This window comes from Cinclus cinclus, chromosome 3, assembly GCF_963662255.1.
Source record: "Cinclus cinclus chromosome 3, bCinCin1.1, whole genome shotgun sequence".
NCBI lineage: Eukaryota > Metazoa > Chordata > Aves > Passeriformes > Cinclidae > Cinclus > Cinclus cinclus.
Window position 1 is genome coordinate 23,254,517 of NC_085048.1, and position 20,268 is coordinate 23,274,784.

General features: G+C 38.1%; 1 protein-coding gene across 2 annotated transcripts; it reads left to right on the top strand.

Moving 5' to 3' along the window:
* Positions 1-351: 351 nt before the first annotated feature.
* FBXO9 (F-box protein 9) lies at positions 352-19,741 on the top strand. Of its 2 annotated transcripts, XM_062489740.1 has the most exons (13): positions 352-550; positions 4,359-4,436; positions 5,421-5,579; positions 5,999-6,056; positions 8,975-9,074; positions 12,161-12,291; positions 13,472-13,586; positions 14,109-14,227; positions 14,483-14,573; positions 15,557-15,652; positions 16,364-16,457; positions 17,153-17,307; positions 18,352-19,741. In XM_062489740.1, the coding sequence occupies exons 1-13, from the start codon at positions 548-550 to the stop codon at positions 18,458-18,460; spliced, it is 1,308 nt and encodes a 435-aa protein (XP_062345724.1). In that variant the 5' UTR covers positions 352-547; the 3' UTR covers positions 18,461-19,741. The 2 variants fall into 2 exon arrangements, with proteins under 2 accessions (XP_062345724.1, XP_062345725.1); XM_062489741.1 differs by lacking the exon at positions 18,352-19,741 and having other exon boundaries at positions 16,369-16,457; positions 17,153-17,296.
* The last annotated feature ends 527 nt before the right edge of the window (positions 19,742-20,268 follow it).

Here is a 20,268-nt window from a genome sequence, read left to right on the forward strand (position 1 = left end):
TACCCCGGCAGCAATTCGACTGTGCCACGGTCCCGGCCTGACCGCAGTCACTGCGGAAATCGCGGCTCCCGGACACCGCCGCTTTACCTCGGCTCCCGCCCCCGGGATCGCGTCTACCGTGATTCTCACTCACGGACACTACAGTTCCCGGCAGCCTTTGTTCTGCCGCCCTTTCCCGTGGTGTGCGGCCGCGGACTACGCTCCCCAGCAGGCCTTGCAGCGCCCCGCCGCGGGCGGCAGAGGCGCCAGGGGCCGCGGTGCGCACTGGGGCGGGGAGTCCGTGCGGTCGCGCGTCGTAGCGGCCCGCGCGGGAGGCGGCGCTCTGACCTGGTGGGTTCGCCCGGGCCGTGTCCCGCCGCTCCCGCCGCCGGCCCTGCTCGCCGGGAAGATGGCTGCCGTCCGCAGGGCCCGCAGGGACTCCCGCTGCGTGGTGCGCTTCTCCGACCGAGAACTCTGCTAAGTGCCCCCCGTGGGCAGGGAGGACACACGGACCAAGCGGGGGAGCGGAGCCCCCGGGACAGGACAGCGCCGCCCGAGCGTCGGCAGCATGGTGAGCGGGCCCGGGCGGCGGGGGCTCGGCCGCCGCGGAGGGACGGCCGGGCGGGACCGGGACAAGGGGGTGTGTACGTGGGAGCGGCCCCCTGGCCGAATTGCTGGCGGGGCAGCCCTGCCCTGCTCGGCTGACCGCCCCCGGGCACCGGGTGATGCTTGTGGGAAACGTGCCGTGATCCCGCCCCACCGCGGCGAGACACGGCCCGCTCCCGCAGAGGGTGTTGATGAGTGGGGCTGCTGGTTCTGGAGCGAACTCGCCCTCCGTAGGAACGCGTGAACAAAATCCCTGTGTCATTACAGGGGAGCGTGCCCTTCCTTTCCCTTCCTTCCCTCAAAACTGTGGTGGCATGAAGTCACTCAGTAATTTAAAGCACTCTGTGGGCCAGAGACTCGAGTTGAGTTTGTCATTTAACGTACCAGAAATACTCCTTGCTTCAGTATTGCTTTATTGACTGCGCCTCAATATGGATTCAAGTATCCATGAGGAGAACTTGATCGTTCAAAGTTAAACCATTTTAATCACATTGGAACTGTTAAAATGTCTCACCACGGTTATAAAAACTCTTATTTTTGAACACGGTGTTGTTTTTACCACATTTACTGAAAAATAGAGTGGCTGTCTCATTTCTTTATAAAACCAAGAGGAATGTTAGCTGGCAGTCACTGTTCAGCTTTGCCATGCTTGCTCCTCCCTGAGTTCTGTATGCTTCACCCATAACACATAGCCCTGTTCAACTGGTGACGCTCAGCTTTGAACGGTTCCTGATCTTGGTTTTATTTTGCTGAAACAGAGATCAGAACTATTAAACTGCCTGGTGTTACAGACAGTTTAGTGAGTAATACACTCTGAGGAAGTCAGCATGCAATTATCAATTGCAAAACAAAACTGAACTGTGCAAATAAACTAGTTCTGCATTTGGCGAATGGTTTCTAAAGCTTTGCAACCAAATCAGAATTTAATCTACTCAGCTGATTTAATTTTTTACAAGTTGAAGCCTAAATTAGGTGTTTAGTTTTGACATGTTACCTTTTGGTGGCTTGACAGGCTACTACTTTCCTCATGGAAAATTAATCAAGCCAATCAACCAGTACACAGTACGATGTCTTCCTTTCAATCAGGATGAAGTCACTGTTCATGTGACAGCTGACTTCTGTCAAGAGAAAGGCCAGCAGCACAGTGATGAGCAATCTAGATCTATCCTCTAAGTAGCAGTTAGAGCACAGTGTTCTGTGAATTTCAGAAACTCTTAAGTACAACTCAAGTATTCTCAGAGTGGGGGCAAGGAGCCAGTGTGTACACGTTGCAAAGTTCTTCAGGTGTGATCTCATGAGCTGTCTGCTGGTGAAGGCCCTTGCTTCACAGTACCTGTGTTTACTCACTTGGCCTAGAAGAATTGTAGGGTTTCAGCAGATCAAGTAAATAGTGAAAAGGTTGTTAATAGAGATTAGTTTTCTAGTTCATTCCTATGCAGTAGCAATGTGAATTAATTGCTTTACTGGTAAATTTAGAGGGGTGGCTACCACCACAGGTTTCTACCACTGCCAGAAGACAGACCTTTTGAAACCAGAGACTGCAGATTGCATGTGCATACAGTATAGGTAAGGTAATGACAAAACTTTGCTTGGAATCAATTTCATGATGGTTTTTGACAGCTTTTAGAGTGTGGGCCAGGTCTTCATAGTATTTATTTATGGCTTGAATTGAGAGCATATTTAGGTTTCAAATAACATGAAATGACATTTTAGATGCAGTTGGTCCACTACCGTGTCTGACTGTGACTCAAAAATCAAGAAGTAGGGCAGCTGAATGGAGAGGAGGGGTTGAAAATCAAGAGTTGAACACATCAATGAAATAAAATTTTTTGAATGAGGTAAACTTCATCCAGCTTCCTAACCTTCTAAGTAGTTTCAGCGTTTTAATCAGTTTGCTTACAGACTTCAGGAGTTAAAATTTTTAATGGGTGTGCCTTTGCGCACAAGAAGATACTATGTTGATTAAATTTAGTGATTGCTAGTTTCTGTATGTTGCAGATAAAACCAGTTTTTTTCTGCCGAGACTGGAGAGCTGACTGGGCATAAATCAGCTGCAAACCAGAAGCCTTGCACTCTGCACAGACAGAATTAAGCCTTATTTCTGTCAGCCCAGTGCCATAATAATGCACTTACAGACACCCATTTCAGAGCTAGCTCATTCCTAGGCTGGCTCTGCTTGGCCAACAAAACATCCCTGGATGCTAGCAATGTGGTAGGACTGTCACAACTCATAGGGCATTAACTGCCTGCAATTAAATTCTGGAATCAAAGCCCATGAAATTTCCAAGTTAGTTACTCCTTCCTTAGGTTTAATGCCACTAGTGTTTTATGATGTTCTGGCTCATCTGTTTCCTCTACTGGGAAATTAAAAATGTACAGAAATTAAAAATCAGAGTGTAGAAAAAAATGCAATATCTTTTTATCTTCAGCCAACCAACCTTGTCTGTCAATTGTAAATGATAAATTATCTGAGACATCAGTGAAAAGACTTTTACAGGTGACAAGCCAGTAAGTTTGTGGTCGCTGGGAAATCTAAAGACATGCTTAACTCCAGGGAAGTGCTTGTCAGTCACCAAGACAAAGAGATTAAAGGTTGCCTCTCCATCACGTTTACTAGTGTTCTGTAGTTTGATCAGAACTTTCAGGTGCTCTAAAAGTGGTATAAATTTTCTGAATACAAGAATGCTTTGATTTCTGCAGTTTGACTGTGCAGGAGGTAGAGATTTCTTTTTGAGAGCTTGGTAGAATCTCACTGACAGAATGCCACTTGAAGTCTCTGAACACTGAGTACAATAGGAAGGAGTGGGAAATAAAACTTTTTAAAGTAGTTGTGATAATCTTAATTTCAGGTTTGTCTTGTAATCTCACTTTGCATTATCTACTTGCAGAACTATAGATGTGAATTTCAGTGCAGAATTGTAGAAAAACTAATTTGTTTCAGCTGCAAGAAGAATCTTAAACAAATGTCTTAGTTGTGATTTTGGGGTATTTCTTTTCCCCCTTACTGGCATCTTGCTGTTGTTATTGTAGTGGCTTGTCACTGATGCTCAGAATTAGTTTTCCTTTACTTTAGTATAGACTCCATAAATCTCAGTATATTTCACTATGATAATTAATTTGCATATTTTAAAGTTTTCCTCTTTAACTAGCCATCCTAACTTCCTATGTAGAGCCATGTTATGTTTAGTCAAAGGTCTTATTTCAGGTTTTATTTGTTTAACCTGTCTCACAGCTGTACTTTAAATAAAACCAACTGTCAAGCTCTCATGCCAGCTTTTATTTTATTTTCCAATACATTTCTTGCTTAGTTTCACACACATATATAAAGTATATATTATTATTCAGAGCACTTTTGTGCTTTTACAAATATTAAACAAATCAAAACTACTGGTTATCTTTACAATGAGAAGATAGTGATTAAATTTTAATTCGTTGAACAAAGCACATTATTGTTTAATACAGAAGCTTTTGCTCTGTGCTTTGACATAGACACTGAGTGTATTTAGTCAGTTATCCCAGTGTATTGAAGCATGGAAGCCTTCAAGTGATTCACAACTAATCTGTGTTGGATTAACGTGTGTAAAATGCAAAACCCATCTTAATTGAGTTAATATGTAAGTACAACTGAGCTCAGTAGTTATAAAATTAATTTTTATAATCAAAAGGGAAGTATGCTTAATTTTTTTCATGTGTGTCCATGGCAGTTGCTGTTTGTGACTGTGCTGTAGGGATTTATGCAGACCCTATAATCACATTTGACTGCTCTCTACTAGGCAGAAGCTGAAGAAGATTGTCACGCTGATTTGGTAAGAACCGATGACAGTGAAAGATCTGGTGAAGCAAATCTTCAGGTATGTCTCTCACACTAGTGAGTTTTTACAAATATAGTACTGCTGTGATTTAAACTGCATCACTTATCCTCATTTACTTACCACACATTTGTTGATCTGACAAATGCTTAATCTGTCTGCCCGTCCAAAAGTAACATAAATTTTGCATTGTGTTCCAAGTGTCAAATTCAGTCACAAGAAGGCTTGTGACAGATCTGGAATTTCTTTGAAGAACTGTAGAAATTGGACAGCGGTTTCTGTGATCAAATTCCAGTTTAAGTTGTCACTCTCCACTGTACCAGAAGGCTGATAAAAGCAGTGTAATAGAAAAGTGTGTTCTCTTACAAGACTACATTTCTGTGTCGTTGCTCCCCAGATGTTGTGATGATTGCAAGAGACATGTAAAGTGTAACTTCAGAAATGCTGAAAAAAACAAGCATGGCAGGAATTGTAACTTATTCAACTTACTGTATTATTTCACAGAGCATAGTCCATACTTTTTAAAAGAGAAAGGAGTAAGGTCTTATATAAATGGCTGTCTTTGAATGTTAGATAACTTAGAATGCTTATGTACAAAAACCTGGATTTTCTAAATTTTAATTTTAAGAGCTAATTGATTTCTTGTTTATGATAATTCTCTATAAACAAGAACACACATGAACATGTCTGGAAAGATCACTTTACTGTGGAATCTTAGGTCATAACCATAGTACAAACAGTCACTTCTTGAAACATCAGTTTTTCTTCTGAGGTGAACAGTCCAGAAAAAAACACTTTTGTTATTCAATGAGACTGAACAAGTACTTGTGCACTTTTTTGTTTTAATTTACCATAAAACAATTGCTAACTCTGTGCCTAAATTCACTGAAGCCATGTAAGACTTGGAAATGTAAAGCACAGTTTTAAGGGGGGGTTTTTTGTGTGTGTTTATACTTCGTAATTTCTCCTCAGAATATATACTGTCTGAATATGTGATACTAAGTAGAATTAATCATGTTTTTTTAGGCAGAACTCCAGATGTTCAGAGCTCAGTGGATGTTTGAGCTTGCCCCAGGTGTGAGTTCTAGTGGGTTGGAACCTCTGCCGTGCAGAGCATCATCAAGAGAACCTGGACTAAAGTCTGTTGATGCCAGGGGAAAACAGGAGATAGCAAAAGAGGAGAAGGTACGGGAAAAGATGCATAATTTTGAGGTTTTATTTGCCTGTGTTACCATTCCACTATAACTTTTCTAAAAGCTAATGCTAAATTAAATCTGGAGGTTATTATCTTGTTATCTCCATACTAATGTCTACATAATCCTACACTGTTTTTTCTAGTCTTTAAGTTTGCCTTGGTGTCACCTTCACAATCTGCTTTCTGAAAGACTGTAGGTAAGGGGCAAATAGCAGGAATATAGATAGTTTGTTGACTGGGAATTTCAGTTGTCTTGTAGCACTTGAGTATGTCTTCTCTGTTTATGGAATTTTTTTCTTATCTCTGTCATAGGTACGGTAGGTAAAATAAAAAATAATTCTAAGTCAAGTGACATTGCACTTGTATTTATAAGGAATTAAATAATTTCCCTGTGTAATTTATTGTGCAGGCAAAAGAACTTTTCCTGAAGGCAGTGGAAGAAGAACGAAATGGGGCCCTTTATGAAGGTAATATGGAAGTCTACAATGAACACCCTTATTGTAGAGAAATCTAACACCCTGTGATTTATGGGCAAATCTGCATGGTGCCAATGAACTTAAACTACAGGCTGACAGTGGTTTGAGAGCTCTGTCATTCAGATAAGCAAACAAACATGCTACAGAAGGAACCATCATATCACAGTTCTAAGGTTGAGGTAAAGCAAAACTGACATCAAGGAAAGAGTTTCTAGCTTTCAGGCAAAATAGTAGTATCTTAGAGCACCTATTTATGTGACTTCTGTAACATGAAATTAGCATAATAATTAATCAAGGCAATAAAGTGTATTTCCTGTGCTCATAGTTCTCATCATTCCATTATGAACAAAACTGCTTAATCTGTGGGATGCTTTAATGCTTTTTTGTTGTTTGGCTTTGGAGTTTTTTTGGTGCTGTGTTATTATTTTTTTGTTTGTTTGTTTTTATTTTGTTTTTTTGTTTGTTTGGTTGGTTGGTTTTTTGAGAGGACTTTTTGGGTTTGGGGGTTTTTGTGTGTTTTTGATTAACACAGCATGCTAAAATAGCTTTTTCAAGAATTCCTGCAGAGCATTCAAATCTGGTAGTCTTTGAGGTTAGTCTAAATATTTAAGGTGCTTAGCTTGCTTACATGCACACTTGCTATCAGCACTAGTAAAAATGGAAATTCAAAGTTTTCTTTCTCATATTTAGTTTTCAGCATCTAAAGAGTAAGACATCTGTCTTAACTTGCAAGACCTGTAGGTCAGTAGTGGAGATACCAATTTTCTGTTTCCTTCATGTGAGAAAGAAAGCAAAGCAGGATGTATGTGCCATCCTGCTCATCCACCAGAGGGTTTGGCCACCGTGTTTAAAGTGCAGGTGCAAAGTAAGATACAGAAATCTGAGGGAACTCTGGAAGCTCCTGAAGTCACCTACCTGCTGAATACAAAATTTCTACTTCACCACGGGAATATTCCTTAATTTTCAAGGGATTTCTGGTGGTTGTTTCATATCTCATATTAACTGAGAGAAATATGAGTCCCCTGTAGTTAATAAAATCAGTTGTCTTAATTTCTAATTTTTATGTGTTTTTACAGGGCAAAATTTCTTTAGGCTAAGATATGGTGGTTGTTTGGTAAAGGACTAAATGCACAGTAAAAAAATGTTTCAGAACTAAAAATCTGGTACATATTTAGGAAATCATGTAGTAGATTGTGAAGGTACTTTCTGAGTAAATTTAAAAAAATTGGTGGGGAAAGCATTATGTATATAAAAAAAGCTGTGGTTTCATTTGGTTCAGTGCACTCCTTATATGTTAAACATAGTAGCAAAGAAATAGTAGTATCTAACAGTTATCTAACTGTTATATCTAGCAATCTAGTTATCTAACAATATCTAACAGTTGCATTCACAAAAAGTGTTTCAGACATCTGGATTGCATGAATATGAATTAATCTTTCTCAACTGAATTTGATTTGAGATTTAGAGAAACTAAACTGAAATATTTCTACACATAGATCTATATGAGACCTTAGAGGCACAGTCCTATGGCAGACACAGATATGTTACTGAGAACACGTTGGGACTTCTGTTTTCAGATCAGGATTTATTTGCTGACCTGGCCCAGGTCACCAGAATCCAAGCCTGCTTCTGAAAGCTGCTGCTACCTGGTGTTTGTGAGACAGTTATGTGCTGCAGCTTCTTCTTACTTAAGACACTAGAGGCCTTGTCTGCAAGATTATATGCTGAAGTTGAGACCGATCTCTGTTTAGCTGGCTGCTGGTATTTCTCATCTTCAACAGCCAAAGGATATTATTTGTTAGTCCCTGGCCCTGACATTAACTCAACAGGAACACTTAATAGCCCCAGACTCGAGTTTCTCAGACTCGTCAGACAAATTCTGAACTTCACATTAACTTATGTTTTATTTGAGTTTTGGTTTTAAGAGTCCAAGCTGAAGAAGAATTGCCCTCTGATCTTGGAATCACAATGTAGGAATACAAAAAAGCATATTACATGCATACATGATTTTACTACTGATACTAAAATAGATTGAATGTGCATACAGTGAATTTATTTAATTTACGAAGCATTCACAGAATGCTTTCAGAAGAAAGACTTTCTGCAGCTTAAATAAGAGTTTATTGCTACAATGATGTTCCTGGACCTCTTTCTCTACTCAGTGTTTGTAGGATCTTTGTAGTGCTAAAGGCAGAAGTATTTCCTGTGTGCGTGAGAAGTTTGCAAAACCCAAGCTGTCAGGTTTTCTTTCGTGTCCTGTAGTTTTGTGACAAGGCTGCTTTCCTCACCCTCAGTGTGTTGAGTGGCTTGCTTCTGTGCCTTCTTTAGTTTCCAGGGGTTTCCATAGAGAAATTGCTATATTTTACATCTATTGTTGAAACTGTAAAATTGCAACGATATTTTATTCATCATTCTCACCTTTGTAGTGAGTGAATGCCTGACTATGCTATACCAGGGACTTAAGGTACCTGCATCATTTTTCTCTCTCATTTGACTTATGGCTAGATAAGGATCTACTGTCTAAAATCTTTACACCTTGTTGGGAAATCTTTGCAAGTGCTGGGCACCAAACAACATCAGGAGTTTGTAATGTTTTAATGTAAAATTTTCTACTCCATAGTTGAATTTGTGGTAATTAAGGTAAATCTGTAAAAGCTGAAACACATCTGAGATAACTCAATATTCTAAAAAACTGCATGAGGTTTTTAGTTTTGAAAACAGATACTTACTGTTCCTCTCTTCTGTATTGAATTTAAACCTAACAAATTGACTAAATAAGCTTTCCTAGGCAATGGCATTTTCCCCCTTTTTTTTGCTTTTCACTGAAACCATCTCTCTGAAACCAGTCCTTGCTTCGATAAGCTAGTATGGGCATCAGATATGTTTGAACATCAAACCTTTATTTTCAGCCATCAAGTTTTATCGTCTAGCCATGCAGCTTGTACCTGATATAGAGTTTAAGATCACCTATACACGGTCTCCAGATGGTGATGCAGTTGGGAAGAGGTGGTAAGTATGAAATTTTACTAATTAGGTGCGTAGGAGTACTGAAGCATGACATTTTGTTTCTGAAGGATATCAATACTCTGCTGTAATATGCAGTTGTAAGTCTCTTAATATCTGGAAAATTTACCTTCTCTCAGTTGAGCAGACTATAATTTTCCAGGACGGTAACAGGCTTGTTTGGAGCTAGCTAATTTCAGGGGGAAGGATTACAAATTGTTATGCTGTTACTTAATTTAAACCAAGCATCAGTCACTGTTTTGATTTTGATTTTCAAATTTAGGATCATATACAAAGTTGTACATGGCAAAAATATTAATTAGTTAAAGCTTCGTACTAATAAAATAAGCATCCTAATTAAGCAAAGAAATAATCTGTTCTTGTGCTAACACAGCTAAATAATAGCATTTTCAGTAGAGCAATACATTTGGAAGCTTAAAAATTGCCATCTGAGTAGTCTAGTCTTTCATCACTACATGCATCAGAATACCCCTAGTGTCAGTACAGCAGATGTGTAGTATCTTACAGCTAGCATAACTTGAGCCCAAGACTTATGTTTTAGGGAGGCCAAAACTTCTGTTCCAGCCCCTGCAGCCTAATGTAGACAAGCTTATGGAACAGCCTCCCAAATCATTACTTAAACATAGCAGCCACTGGTGCTGCTGATAGCTGCATCAAAAAATCAAGAGTTTTAACATGAAGAATGAAAAATTAAAACACTATGTCCCTGTGTTAGTACTAGCTCAGTCTTGTTGCCCTAAGATAGTACAGCTCCAGTGCAGCTGTTGACTTAATATGAAAGAGTGCAAGGTGAACTAAGTGCTTTATTTACATCCATTGGTTTCATTTCTGAATTTGTTGCTGGCATGAAATCTTTGCTGTGCTTTTATGCACTAGGAAAACTACTGGATCATGTGCTACAGTAATGTAAAAAACTTGGTTTTAATAGGATTATTTTCTTACTTTAGCATTATTTTCTCTACTCTGTTAAGACTCTCTGGCCTGAAATTGGGCAGGTGTGGTCCTTCTGGAGGGTGGGAAGGCTCTGCAGAGAGATCTGGACATGCTGGATCAATGAGCCAAGGCCAATTGTGTGAATTTCAACAAGGCCAAGTACTTGGTGCTGTGCATGGGTTGCAAGTACCCCACACAGAGCTGCAGGCTGGGGACAGTGTGTGGAAAGCTGCCTGGTGAAAAAGGACCCTGGGGTCCTGGTTTACAGTTGGCTGAACATGACCAGTGTGTGCCCAGGTGGCCAAGAAGGCCAGTGGCATCCTGGCCTGGATCAGCAATAGTGTGGCCAGCAGGAGCAGGGCAGGGATTGTCGCCCTGTACTCAGCACTGCTGAGGCCACACCTCGAGTGCTGGGTCCAGTTCTGGCCCCTCACTGTGAGAAAAACACTGAGGGGCTGGAGAGAGTCCAGGGAAGGGCAATGGAGCTGGGGAAGGGTCTGGAGCACAGATCCTGTGAGGAGCAGCTGAGGGAGCTGGGGGTGTTCAGCCTGGAGAGAAGGAGGCTCAGGGGAGACCTTGCTGTTCTCTACAACCACATGAAAGGAGGCTGTATTGAGGTAGGTGTTGGTCTCTTCTAAATAACAAGTGATGGGACAAGAAGAAATGGCCCCAGGTGTGCTTTAGAGTGAATATTAGGAAAAAGTCTTCCCAGAAAGGCCTTGAACAGGGTGCCCAGAGATGAGGTTGAGTCACTGTGCCTGGAGGTATTTAAAAGATGTGTACATGTGGCAGTTAGGGACATGGTTTAGTGCCAGGTGTATGGTTGCGCTTGATGATGAGGTCTTCTCCAACCTAAATGATTCTACAGTTCTGTGGATTTTTATTTGGTTTTTAAAATTTTGCTGTACTGTTCCCAGCACTTTGTGGCAGTGAGGGAAAAACAACCAGTAGTCTCAATTATTACACTACTGTTTAAAAGCAGTGTCTGTAGAGATGTATTTTTTGGAGAGATTTTAGTTGTGGTGTTTGTGATTTCTGAATTACTGTTGTAGGTGTTTCATACAGTCTTGATGAGAAAAAACAAATTACACAATTAGATTTGAAAAAACAGTTTACAGTGTGGCCAGTAGGTACTGGGACTGAGCATCGCAGTACTCATCAAAATAAAGGAGGGTATGTTCAGTGCAATGTCTTAATGTAGTATTAGGACTGGCCCTAACAATTGTTTTCTCTATGGTACTTAACCCATTGGTAGGTCTAGTAGTTGCTTGCTTATAGTCTCAGCTCATTCTATTAGCTTGTTTAGAGTAGAATTGAATAGTATAAAAAGTGACTGAAAGATCTCTTAATTAGCTCGTATACCAAGTCAGCGGAAAGAAAGTGTTTTGTGATGTGCTCAAGGAGTTTTGTGTTGTTTCTGGTTCTTTGGGGCAAGCAAGCACGCAGCTATTAAAACATCATTTTATGACATACAACTTAGATTTAGATTTCTTCTTTTTAATATGGTAATTTTTTTATCACTTAATAATCCTTCAGATTTACTGATAAAGTAGCAAACCTGTTGTTTCTGTTCTGCTATCTTGTTCTGTCTCCTGAAATTTATTATTTCTGCCTATTTACAGAATAGGTACAGAAGTAGTTTTCCTTCATTACTGTTGGATAAACCCACCAAGGATCACTCTTTAGTGAATAACACAAGCGTGAAAAGTAATCCTTAGTTGTTTCCAATACCTTACATCATGAGATGGATTAAAAAATGCAACTTTTCATTAACAGCGTTTTATTTCTTGCATATGCCATATCTTAGACAAAGTAAAACATGAGATTTGTCTTTTCATGAGGTCAAGAAATTTTTCAGTGACTTCACTAAAAAACTCTCAAATACAAAAAACAACCTGGGATGGGAATTTAATGAAAAAACCTCAGTTGTTACTCTCAGAGGCATTCCAGCAATATCTTAATGACCTTGGTCGTATTTCAGTAGTTGTTTTATTGTATGATGAAATGAGATTGCTTTAAAAATGTACAGAAAACCTCTCTATTGAATGAGAGTAAGGCAGTGGATTGATGCCAAGATGAGGACATCTGTTAGTATGTTTTGTCCAGTATTAAGAGTGTTGGCATTGCCCCTTTTCTAGTGTTGAGGATAGCAAAGAGGATGACAAAATGGCAGATCTCCTGACGGATTTCCAGCAGCAGTTAACTCTTCAGGAATCTTCAGTCAAACTTTGTCAGCCTGAAGTTTATGTCAGCCAGACCCACATCTCAGGTAAGAGTTAAGATACGCTGTAAGGTTTGAGAGGCAGAATTAATATAGATATTTCACTTTATTAAAACATTTGTCTCCTTCATTCAAAAGCCACCTTTGAAGAAGTGCATACGTTATCTCTTTATTTACTTCTGTAGTTAGATACAAAGAAAAAACTAACAACTAAGTAAACAAATCTTGTTCTCATAGAAGATCTTGTCTTTATCACATAAGCTTTTTCCATGTAGTATTTCTGAGTAGAATTTTCAGGATCAGAGGCATACTTAAAAGTAGAAACTTTTAGGAATGGACTTGTTGAAGTAAATGTATTCCAGTTTTCCTTCCACTTCTTTTGTTTTGGTTTGCAAATACAATTACTATTACAGTATTTAAGTGTGAGTAAGAGACAGTTAATTTGTAGCCTGTGCATCTTTACATTTCTTGATTTTTATCTGATTCTGTGTGAGATTTTTTTGCAACAAGTGTGTTTTCAGGGTCAGAAAGACTAACAAAGCTAGAAAGTCTTTTGAAGGTTAATGGCTTTAAGTGCTTCAGGTCTAGGACAGTTATCCTGAGACTTCATTATGAGAGCTAAATTGTAGAGAGTGTATGTGAGCTGTGATCTCTCTTAAAAACAGATGCCTTTGTTCTGCATCCTAAATTATCAGATACCCTTTGAAATCTTGGCCTGATCTCCTTTGTTCTTGTAAGGAAAGAAAATAAAATAAGTGAAGCAAACCAAAACATAAAAAAACCAGGGACTTTTAAAAATTAATTTTAATAACTGGTGCATTGTACTCTTGGGAAAATGTATTTTCTTTTTTTGCCATTAAAGACAAGATGTTGCAGACATTAGTCTAAAAGGATCTCGGGAGACATGTCTATTGAGCAGCAATGTTGGTCTCTTTCTAGACTTATATTCTGCTTTCTAGCCAGTCCTGTTTTACTGTCCTTTTTATAACAGAATGAAAACTTGTAAAAAATCATATGTGCTTCAGAAGTTAATAGGCTGAAAAAGATCCTTTGTGGATATCACATCTAATCTGTAGTGGTTTTAAGTTTTGTTGTTGTTCTCTGGCATTGGGCTGCAATGTGAAAAGTAGGATTTTTTTTAATGGAAAGTCAAAAGCCAAACCTAAAATTATAAATAACCTGCTGATTTACAAGTTACATCTAACAAGGATTTCTTTTCTCTTTTTAGCGTTGCCAATGGAAGTACTAATGTACATTTTCCGATGGGTGGTTTCAAGTGACTTGGATCTAAGATCATTGGAGCAATTATCTCTTGTTTGTCGTGGATTTTACATTTGTGCCAGGTATTGTAGTTAATTTACCTAGAGTGAAACTTCTCTTTGCACTAAGTATGTCCTGCTTTTCCTCCCCATGGACATTTTCATGTTAAGCTCCTCACAGTGCTAATCAGTTTTTGAATACACTACTAAATGGCAGGGGAGATAGAAGACTTTACTGTAATAAAAATCTAGTGTTATTACTTGCTCTACCTTGTTTGCAAATTAGGTCTCCAAAATATGGTTTGTTATGTTGTCATCCTCATATAGCCACACAGAGAAGTGCCAGGGTACTGCAGTGTTGTGGTTCAGTACTTGGATGACAACAACACTCTATTCTTCAATTTCACTGGGAAGAGGAGAAGGCTTTCAAACATTCCAGAATTAAGTAAATTAGTCAAGGCTTTTAAATTATGAGTTATTTTTGTTCAATAAAGTTTTGGTTTTTTTTAGTTTCAGCCAAATTAAGTGAGTATTATTTTGATATTTAAAAGCTAAACAGGGTTTGTAGGGAAGTTATGGGGTTTGCTTTTTTCTCGTTTTCACTAGAGATCCTGAAATCTGGCATCAAGTCTGTTTGAAAATATGGGGCAGGAGCTGCAATAAACTTGTTCCATATGCGTCCTGGAGGGACATGTTTTTGGAAAGGCCTCGTGTTCGATTTGATGGTAAGCTGTACTTTTGGAAATAGCTGTAACTATGTGTGAGAGAAACAGTCAGGTGGGTTTGATGTTTATGATGTTGTTGTTTGACCTAATCTGAACTTGTTTGTGCATTTCAATTTGTAGAATATCTGCAAAGAGAAGGGAAGGTGCAAGGGATGAAAATAAAAACATCCATACTCAAAAGTTTTAGATTATTGGCTTTTCATCATAAATATTTTATGTTCCTTGTTTTCTTTCATATATCTTCTTTTTCTGTAGGTGTGTATGTCAGCAAGACAAAATACATACGTCAAGGAGAGCAGTCTCTTGATGGTTTCTATAGAGCATGGCACCAAGTGGAATATTACAGGTAGAGCTGTAGTACAATGAGTGAGTGAAATGTTTCTCTCTTAAGTTCTTTAAATCCACCCCTGGCTATCAAAGACAGTTATAATTTTGTAAAACTGAATGAGACTGTGTGTAAAGCAATGCGTATTTTTTGAGAATAGGTTTTAGAAATAGGGTTTATTATAATTAGAAATGAGCTTAAAAACAAGTTTTATCCTTACTTAAACAATGTAATGTGGCAAAAGCTTGAACTCTTATAACAGTTAGTACTTATCTACAGATTTCTTTCTCTAAACAGCTTTTGCTTTACATGTCTGATAGAACACGTGACACAATTCAGCAAAGAGAATACATGATTATACAAGATTAGTCATTAAGTGTATGTGTAATTAGTTATAAAAATCAAGAGGCTGGGCTTTGTCATCTTGCTGAAAATGCCTTACCATTTGTTTCCTCAGCCTGTTTTTTTTTGTTGTTGTTGTTGTTGTTGTTCATCTTGCTGCTCCCAGATTTATTATTTCATTCTGCTGTCCCTTCTGAGGCTGGAAGCTGTTCATAGAAACCATTGAACCTGATGGCTATTGCTGTAGTCTCAAACATTAGCACAGTACTTGAGTACTATAAAAATCAATCAGATTCCAGAACCTGAAAAAGTCCCTCTGACATTGCTAATTCTGTACTGATACTGTAATTGAGATTTTGTTGCATTGGTCTCAGTGGATAGGAATGGAGAAACTTGAGGTCAGTTTTGATCCCAGGATAGCCGTCTTGCTTTGATAGAGGTGACAAAACTTCATAACTCTTCATAACTTCCTCTTTCAATATTCATAACACTCTTGATTTCTGATCTCTTTTTTTCTGTTATGTGTGAAGAAGTGGATTTTCAAATGCTATTACCAATTAAGTTCTCAATCCTTCTGGGTAACATCCTGTGATTTTAAAAGCAAAGAAACAGGAAAAAGATAATATTTTCTAGGTTTGCATTGTGTAATTATGTTTTTGCAGGTATTTGAGATTCTTTCCAGATGGTCAAGTTATGATGCTAACAACTCCTGAAGATCCTCAATCTATAGTTCCTCGCTTACGGACTAAAAACACAAGGTTATTGATATAAAGTATTTGGCTCTACAGTTTTTATTTTGCTTCTACCTAGCAATTTCTATTTACTTTTGTCTTAGATTCTATATCCTGGCTTAGCAAAACAATGTTATTTATATTGTGTTATAGTTGTTTATTATTCTGTCTTAAGAACTACAAAAATTTTTATTTTTATGTGGAAATATCTTTCATTTTAGGGTTCTGATATTGTAATTAGATTCCTTTATGGGTTATGTGATTATGTGAAATTTTTAAGGCAAGTAGATGGAGCAATCCTTTTATAGATACTATTTTGTTAGTTACTGCCTTCTCACACTTCCTTAACTGAAGGAAAGTGAAGATTTCAGTGGGATATGTGGCAATCAGTACTTTTTGATGTTTGGACATAAAGACATAGAAAATAATTTGCGACTTCAGAACAGGTTTGAGCTGCTCACCAGAAGTCTGTAAATATTTAGCAACAGGCTAGGTAGAACCAACTAACTTACCTTGACTGTCATGTTTGGGAAAATTAGAAGCAACTTTACAAAATGTTTTCACCATTTAATATCATCAATGAGCCTTTACTGAATGGAAATAAGAAATAGTTTATATAATTACGCTATGCAGTCAGTCTTTGTTTTATTGCTGATACTTGCATTACAAGAACATCACACTTTTGAGACACAGAATATTCTTATGTCCTTGATGTTATCATCCTTTTTAACTTTCCAGAACAGATGCAATCTTGCTTGGCCATTATCGCCTATCCCAGGAAACAGACAATCAAACCAAAGTATTTGCTGTAATAATGAAGAAAAAGGAAGAGGTAGGAATAGAGGAGAAATAAATTAACAAGATTTTACTCAGACTGAATATTTTAAGGGACCCAAAGATTTGCCTTACACCAAAAGATTAAAAAATTAATTTAATTTTTTAAAGAGTTTAAAAATAAAATATAAATAAATAAGCATGGTCATGTCTCTTACATTTGTCCCCAACTGTGCAATAATTTATTAAGGCAAATAACCATCTGGTTCAAATTTAAACAGTTGTTCTCCCCTTTAGGTTTAATTTCCATTTATGATGCTATTAGGTGTCAACATTGTTAACAGGAAGGAAGGATGAACAGGTCATTTTCTGAGAATAGATTTGACTGTGTGCAGTTATGTTCCACAGCATTTAGTAAAACTAGATAAGCAGTATTTGTTAATTGAACTCTGAATGTTTTGATCACCTTATTTACAAATTCCTCTGATCACCAAAGTGCTAGTCAAGAGAAATTTGTGAAAAGTAAGAAGTGTTACAATGAGTATGCACTGTTGGGTGGTGTTCTGCATGTTTCTTTTGCTTTTTGTGAAAGCTTCTTCCATCATTAACCTACACATTTATGTATTTTGAAGGAACAGTAGTACTTGTTTTTAAGTATGACAGTTTTACCTATCAGGTCTCACAGTTTCTTGGGGTAAATAGTTGCACACTGTGTTCTTTGTAGGTCATGAACCTTCTTATTTCTCTGTACAGAAACCAGTTGATTACCACAAATACAGATATTTCCGCCGAGTTCCTGCTCAAGAAACAGATCACAGTTTCCATGTAGGACTGCAGTTGTGCTCCAGTGGGCGCCAGAGGTTCAACAAACTTGTGTGGATACATCATTCTTGTCACATCACTTGCAGGTGAGTAAATGGAGAACAAGAGCAAAGGATACTAAATTCTAGAATTGAAGGTGACGTTAGTTTGTCCAGTACTAAGTACAGAAAATGTAAAGAGTCTGAGACTTAGGTGGCTTTAACTAAATGTCATGAAAACAGTGACTGGTCCTGGTTTGAAATAATGAACTTTAACATAAAGAAATCCCAAGATTTTAGTAACCTGTTTTAATGATAATAGGAAGTTTCCTAAGTAGTATAACTGTGTAACTATAGTATTTTAGCTTTTTAAAGGATTTATGCGGAGTGTTTCATTTCAGAACTGAATCGGGGTTGAATGACTTAATGTGCTGCTAGTGAGAAGGTGTGGACAGTGTGTATTAATTAAGATATCTTTTCAGTTGTGGATGTGCAGACTAAAGATGTTTGTACTTGTCATGTGAGAACTCTAATGTTACTAAGTGTATAATTCAGCAGTGCAGAATATGGGCGTGTGACCAACTGTTCTGATCACTTGCCAGGCAGGTGCCATGACCACCGTTCTTGCACCTGACACTTCAAATTGCTGGCAAGTTGGCTTTCCAGATGTTTGATGTTGGTATTAGGGTGGATTTAGGCCTTACCTTCCAGTGTTTGTAATATTCAGTGTTTTTATAGGAATATAGCTCAGCTATTGAGCTGTGAGAATATAAAATGCAGAAAATAAACTGCTGGGGGTTGGAAGTATAGGTAACTTCCACAAACAGACAAATTGCTTTTGTAAAAGCTAATGTTGTCATACCTAATTTATATCACAGACATCCTTTTTTAGCATGAAGTTTCTGTACTGCTCAAGTCTTGGAGCTCATAATGAGAGTGGAAAGGGAAAGTGGTTTCTTAGGTTGAATGTAGAAGTGGATTCTGCATAGTGTGGTTCAGCTAATACTCAAATGCTTTCATAACAAGGCATTACAAAACATACTTTATTCCAGCTGTAGTTTGATGCACACACTGTACTATGGACTATGATTGTATGAGGGACTCAAACAGCAATTTGTGTCTAATTTAACTTTTTTACAATGCTCTTTGCAGATCAACTGGTGAGACAGCTGTTACTACTTTTGACATTGACAAAATGTACACCCCTTTGTTCTTTGCACGAGTGAAGAGTTTTACTGCATATTCAGAAAAGCCACTCTAAGAAACACCTTCTCCTCTCACAACTTTTGCATGAGTAAAAGGTTGTAGCTAATAAGCACTTAAGTTATATATGTGTATATATTTGGAGCATTTTAAAATTCTGGGAAATTTTTTGAAGGCAGTATGTTCTATTTGATTGTGAATGGCTGGGATTTTGTTTTGAGATCAAGCTTATGAGTGTTAAACACCTTTTATTTGTGATAAGAATTTGATAAAAAAGTTTTGTTCTGTTCGATTTTTTAAAAAAAAATATTTTTAAATCAGTTTGCTTGAAATGTGAATCTTCATCTGCCTAGACATTGATTTGTTCAAAAGGAATGAATAGGAAAATCTCACTGTCCATGGGACAGTGTGTATGGTCTCTGGTGAAGACTTGAAATATGAAAAGGAAGAAAGTTGTCATTGTTAAACTGTGTGATTTAAAAGAACTTCAAATAAATGTTTTCTTTAAATTAAATGTATTTTGTTTGCCTTCAAGATCTGGCATTTAGTTGACATCAACTTTAAGGAAAAAGTCAAGGGCAAGCAAGCACAAAATATTAAAATTTAACTGCAGAGGTACTTCCCCACCAATGCAGTGGTATCAGTTGGTCATCAGTGTAATTTGATCTTGGTAGAAGTTCAGTGAAGCCTCTCTTCTCCACTGGATGTTGGTGGAGGGGAGAGGGATACAGGCAATGAGTTGTTCCCTTGTACTGCAGAATGAGTTGCAGGTACGTGGCCCTGCTTGGGGAGTGTCCCAGTGCAGGGGTGAAATGCTGGTGTGTACTGCTTGTGCACTGGCCTGGTGTGAATACACAGGTAAGCAGGGCTCACTTGGACATGACTGGAATGTGCTACAACCCATCATCTAACCTTGCCACACGTGCTGTAAACCCTTTGAGCATTTGTTTTACTCTAAGTTTTGAGGCTGCTGTAGATGTTCAGGTGCTGTGTACTGCTAATCATGAAGTGTTCCTTGAGGTCTGGTGCAGGTACTGTAAGCTGCTTCTCCTCCATATATAGCTTGGGGGTGTAGTGCAGACATTGTAATGCTGCTTATTATGTGTCTGTCTTGGATCCTGGAAGAACTGAAGCTTTTTAGTGTAGTTTTTTTTTTTTTAAATCAATTTTGCATAGTTTACCTTTGACCACCTTGTTTCAAAATACTACCTGGACTTGAGGACTAAAATGTGAAAGCTGTGGAAAGAACTATACTTGTTTTATAATTTATAAACTGTATCTTTGCAAGGAGCTACATGATTAAAAAATACATCAATAAATCATGATTTTGAATATGCAATCCCTTGCAATTTCTTATTTTCCCCAAGAAATCCTTATTTTCACACAGTTAATTGTGATCAGTTATGAGGTACTGTGCATAAACTACATGCCAGGCAAGATTCACAGGTAGAATTAACCTCTTAAAGACTTCTTATTGCACTACTTACAGGTTATCTGAGAAAAGTAGAGAAGTTTTCAGGTACATGAGTTCTCAACAAGGATGTGTATATCTGAAAGTTGATGATGTTTCTAGCTGCTGTAATAAGGCTCTGCTTTTTTTTGATCTGCATCTGTAGACTGCAGTTTCACTATTACTTCATACAACAGAATGTTTAATAAGGAGTCTGTTGTGTTCTTATTGCTCAAAGGAAAAGCAACTGCTTAGAATATCAGCTTCATGTTTTGAAATATTGCATAGTTTGTAAACAGGAAAATCTGTAAATTACCTACACATTTTGTTGAGGATGAAATGTGAAGGTCTGATTCTGCCTGCTGAGAAGTGGCAAAGTTTTGCCACAAGAATCAGATTATGATACTGATTATTAG